General features: G+C 45.0%; 1 protein-coding gene across 1 annotated transcript in view; it reads left to right on the top strand.

Moving 5' to 3' along the window:
• LOC121714148 (cadherin-4-like) overlaps positions 1-5000 on the top strand; it is a 43652-nt gene that overhangs the window by 23573 nt on the left and 15079 nt on the right. Inside the window, exon 6 of the mRNA XM_042099350.1 lies at positions 1-66. This exon is cut by the window's left edge and continues 77 nt beyond it. Within this exon, the coding sequence (XP_041955284.1) occupies positions 1-66 (66 nt within the window). The remainder of the gene's footprint in view (positions 67-5000) is intronic.

Here is a 5000-nt window from a genome sequence, read left to right as displayed (position 1 = left end):
TGGACCGTGAGTCCATCTTTGTCAAGAACAACATCTACGAGGCTACATTCCTAGCAGCAGATAATGGTGAGTATGTCTGAGAGCCCTGTAGGCTGAAGCTATATCCACATGTAGCTTTGTTTTTAAAAACATATTTGTCCTAATGTTGACACTCGGTTGAGGTCATGTGACACTATAATTGCTTATTTCACCTGTGGGTGTCATGTGAAGTCAGAGAGCAAGTCTGAAGAAGCTGATGGCAAAACGCATTGTTCGCTCCTAATAAACAATTTGTTATATTAGACCAGTGTGCGGTGATTATCTCTGTTTTTGAGAGTGTCACAATCCAAACATTATGTTTTTCAAACACGGAAACTGAGTTTTTGAAAATCTCCACTTTGGCCGAAGTTTTTTAAAATAACTGTTTTCAGTGACCAAAAATGGTCACATGGAGTTTCTATGTAGACGAAAAGGCCAAAACGCATTAAAAAAATCTCTGTTTTTAAAGATACCTGGCTCCGTGTGGACATAAGTAAGTAAGGGCAGAGTGTTGCAGTTGTAGTTTCAAACGGTCCTACTATGCGTTACAGTGGATTCTACCCTCACTTTTTAACCTGGAGTGTGATGCCTTGTTCCTTCTTGTGTTGCATTGAGTTGTTTTAGGTTTGTTCTTACTGTTTTAAGATATTTTTTACGGAAGAGTTTAGTCTGGACCTTGGATAATTAGAGGATACAGTTCACATTATCACATTAGTTATCAAATTATTTGGTTTTAATGAGCAGTGATATGGTCTATTTTCAAGCTTGCATACTTGATATACCATATCACACTGGATAGCATCTGTTGGGTTATGGATATGTGCATGTGTGTGTGTGTGTGTGTGTGTGTGTGTGTGTGTGTGTGTGTGTGTGTGTGTGTGTGTGTGTGTGTGTGTGTGTGTGTGTGTGTGTGTGTGTGTGTGTGTGTGTGTGTAGTTGTACGCTGTTCGTGAATCGTGGTGGGAATCAGGGTGCCCACAGGGATGCTTGGGGCTCTGGACCGAGCGCTAGCAGGAGGGTCCTGGGAGGAGAAGAATGCTTGATTTGGAGCCGGAGCTCTGCAGACCATTGATCTGGTCATGGCATATTGATCCCCACAACTTCTGTGGACGCTGTTTACACACTCTCCCTGTACCCCCCCCCTCTCTCTCTCTCTCTCTCTCTCTTTCTCTTTCTTTCTTGTTCACTCTCTTTTTTAACTTTTCCTGTTGCATAGAGTATGGCTTCGGCTGTTTGTTCTACCAAACAACCCCAGCCCAAGCCACACTGAGCACCAACTCAATCACAGCAGACAAACAAACTTGGCTTTTCTCAGACTGAAGTAAACAGTCCTCTCTCTCTCTCTCTCTCTCCTTTTCTGTAGCCCAAAGTGGCTTATCAGCGTGCAGCAGTGCATTGGTGTGTTTACCTAAAGTTGGGGTGGCTTTGAAGCGTGATTGGCATTGCCAGGCTCCATGACGTGTGGCTCCTTCTGTTTCTTCAGTGACGGAGACGGTGTGTGTGTGTGTTTGTGTGTGGGGGGGTGGGGGGTGGATTAGGCTCCAAACCTATTAGGTCCCGATGCGCTCACATCATTCAGGCTGCTTTAGCACTTACTCGCACCACACATGACTCTTCATCCATCTGTCTGGGTTCCTCTCTCTCTCTCTCTCTCTCTCTCTCTCTCTCTCTCTCTCTCACTCCTACACTTGTTTTCTCCCCTCCATCTGTGTGGTTGTCTGTCTGTGTATGTGAGAGCGAGTAAGCAATTGTGTGTGTGTGTGTGTGTGTGTGTGTGTGTGTGTGTGTGTGTGTGTGTGTGTGTGTGTGTGCATATGTGTGTGTGTGTGTGTTTGCAGCCTTGGCTTGACCGATCCATTACAGTGTGGGAGCAGCAACCCTCAGGCCCTCAGTCCACCTGTCCAGAGTCTGCAGACTCCACACTCCCAAAACTCTACACACACACACACACACACACACACACACACACACACACACACACACACAGACACACACACACACACACCACCTGCCCAGGGCTTAATATACTTCAGCCACCCCTTTATTTACAGATGTACAGATGTGTGTTTGTGTGTGTGTGTGTGTGTGTGTGTGTGTGTGTGTGTGTGTGTGTGTGTGTGTGTGTGTGTGTGTGTGTGTGTGTGTGTGTGCGTGTGTGTGTGTGTGTGTGTGTATGGGCATTTTTGTATGTGTATGTGGGTGCATTTGTGCATGACTGAATTAGCTTGAGTATTGACATGCATGTTTGTTTGTGTGTGTGTCGGGGGGATATCTGTGTGTGTGTGTGTGTGTGTGTGTGTGTGTGTGTGTGTGTGTGTGTGTGTGTGTGTGTGTGTGTGTGTGTGTGTGTGTGTGTGTGTGTGTGTGTGTGTGTGTGTGTGTGTGTGTGTGTGCGTTCAGATGCTGGGAGTGTAGTGTGAGTGTCTGATAATGTGAGAGGATTATGCTAATGGAGGCTGGGGGGTGCTGGGATTTGTAGGCAAAGCTCTGTCACAGAAAGCATATCCATCGCTCCTATCATTGTCCTAATCTCCTCTAAAAAACACAGCCTCCCAACTTATAAATAGGCCTACGCTAACCTGATTTACATTGGTTTATCTGTTGATTCTGCTATTTATTTTCTTTTTGGGAAAACAAACCTTAGCTGGAAGCCTTGTTCCCCCTGCTCTTGAAACATTTCAACCAACATCAAGACGAAGAAAAAAACACATTAATACAAATTCTTTTGAGGAATTTACACACACATAATTATTTATTTAGCTGTTTAAAACCCACGTAATGCTCATATCAGCAGGAGCAAGCTGCCACTACATGTCACTTGTACATGGGAAGGATTAACTTGGAACCAAAAAGACGAAAGAGAAAACTCATGGACTGATATTCATGAGTGTGTGTGTGTGTGTGTGTGTGTGTGTGTGTGTGTGTGTGTGTGTGTGTGTGTGTGTGTGTGTGTGTGTGTGTGTGTGTGTGTGTGCATGTTATTGGTGTTGTTTGTGTTTTTGTGGCCATTTGTGTAGTTGCATGTTTCCATATCAGTTTATATGCAGAATGCAGATGTGTGTTTTTCCACCAATGACTATATGCATGTGGATGCCATCCCTGTGTGTGTGTGTGTTTGTGCATGTGCGTGTGTGTGTGTGTGGTTAACACCACTTCAAACAGTGGCCTTAAATAAGTGTGGTGCAGCAGGCTCAGGAACAGGAATAGGGCATGGTGGATCTCTGCAGTGCTGCTGCACCCAAGAGTGCACACCATTGTCTCCCTGACAGCCACACGGAGAGAAGTGTGTGTGCGTGTGTGTGTGTCCATTTTGAATTACACACACTCAGAGCCAACAATCTTTAAAGGCCACAAACTGTTTTTCTTTGTCTGCTTGGTTTCGCTGCAGCTGGCGATGTCAATGTGTCCTCTCAATTTACCGTAGTATTCCACAGGCAAGCTCTGATGCCAGCTCTGCTTGTTTTAGGAACTGCATCAAGCAAATCCTCTATAAGTGGAGTAGATCCTCCCAAGTCACCCTTTAATTGATACATAGTCATATAACAATCATTTGTACATTGTGGTATGTGTGTATGTTTTTAAATTGGCATGTGCATGGTAAAATAATGTAATTATTTTAGATTCTCATCTCATTATAGCGTTTCCTCACTCCAGTATATTGCCTCACCCCAGCCCACACATACAACACACACACCATCACTGAATGCATACAGTCTCTTTCAATATGCTATTCATGGCATGAGAATAAATTACAGATTAATTATTTGTAGTCTGCTGATCTCATGATCAAATGAGAGCTCCGGCAGCTCTGTAGGGGGCCGGTGCATGTGTGGAGAGAGATGGTGTGTGTGCGCTGGAGTCTCTTTCCTGCTTGCCATTAGAGAGGCACTGGCCACAGTATGACCCCATCCTCAGACCATTTGGCATTCATCTCAGTGAAGTGTTTCTCTCTGTCTAGCCATTTAAAGCATCCTTCTTATTTCTTTCCTGTTCTCTCTCTCTCTCTCTCCGTCTCCCCCTCTGTCTGTATATCTCACACACTTTCTCTCTCTCTCTTTCTCTTCTTCGTTCCTCCCATCTGAGGGATTATTTGCGCCATTGCCGTGTTTAAATTGGCAAATCGTTTGGCTCTACATAAATCTGTTTAAATTACATACCTCTTATCTTAATCATGAAATATGTTATCTGTCAATTACCCGGGGAAACATGGCTTGGCGCTCCATGGCATCGCTGTGAAATTGGCCGTAATTGCAGTCAGATGCAGGTCGTCCGCCCGGAAGACTGGCAGCCTGAGAGAGAGAGGCCGCAGGGGAGGGAGGGAAGGAGCGAGGGATACAGGGAGGGAGGGAGAAAGAAAAAGAAGTAAAGTTTGAGGTGGAGGAGTGAACTCTGCAGCAGCAGCAGGATGGAAAGCAAGAGCCATTCTCTCAGCTATCCGCCCTCAGAAACTCCCTCAGTCCTATTCAATCCATGAATAATAGCCTGTGTGTGTGTGTGTGTGTGTGTGTGTGTGTGTGTGTGTGTGTGTGTGTGTGTGTGTGTGTGTGTGTGTGTGGCTGCTTGTACAGTAGGCATCTATATTAGTGTAGGTGGGTGATGTGGGTGAGAAATGCTTGCTTTGAATGCTTGAGTGAGTGCATGGTTTTGTAAAAGTGTAAGATGCGTGTGTAGGTCATGTACTGTAGGTTAGGTTCTTTTTACAACCTGTGTGTGTGTGTGTGTGTGTGTGTGTGTGTGTGTGTGTGTGTGTGTGTGTGTGTGTGTGTGTGTGTGTGTGTGTTGGCTTATGTATAGAAATATGGACTCATGGTTGTGCACTGTATATCACCTGTGTCTGCGAGTCAGTTAGACTGCCTCTCAGAAGTCAATAGCTGAAATGAATCCTAGTGAAGATTGTGCAACGGACATTGTTGTGTACACAGATCTAGATTGTGTACACAGACCTAGGTCAGTCTGTTTGCACTGAGATGATGTTGATTGCC

The sequence above is a fragment of the Alosa sapidissima genome, chromosome 7 (assembly GCF_018492685.1).
Source record: "Alosa sapidissima isolate fAloSap1 chromosome 7, fAloSap1.pri, whole genome shotgun sequence".
In the NCBI taxonomy this organism is placed as follows: domain Eukaryota; kingdom Metazoa; phylum Chordata; class Actinopteri; order Clupeiformes; family Clupeidae; genus Alosa; species Alosa sapidissima.
The sequence above is the reverse complement of the archived record's forward strand: the minus strand, read 5'-3'. Positions and strand labels throughout refer to the sequence as shown.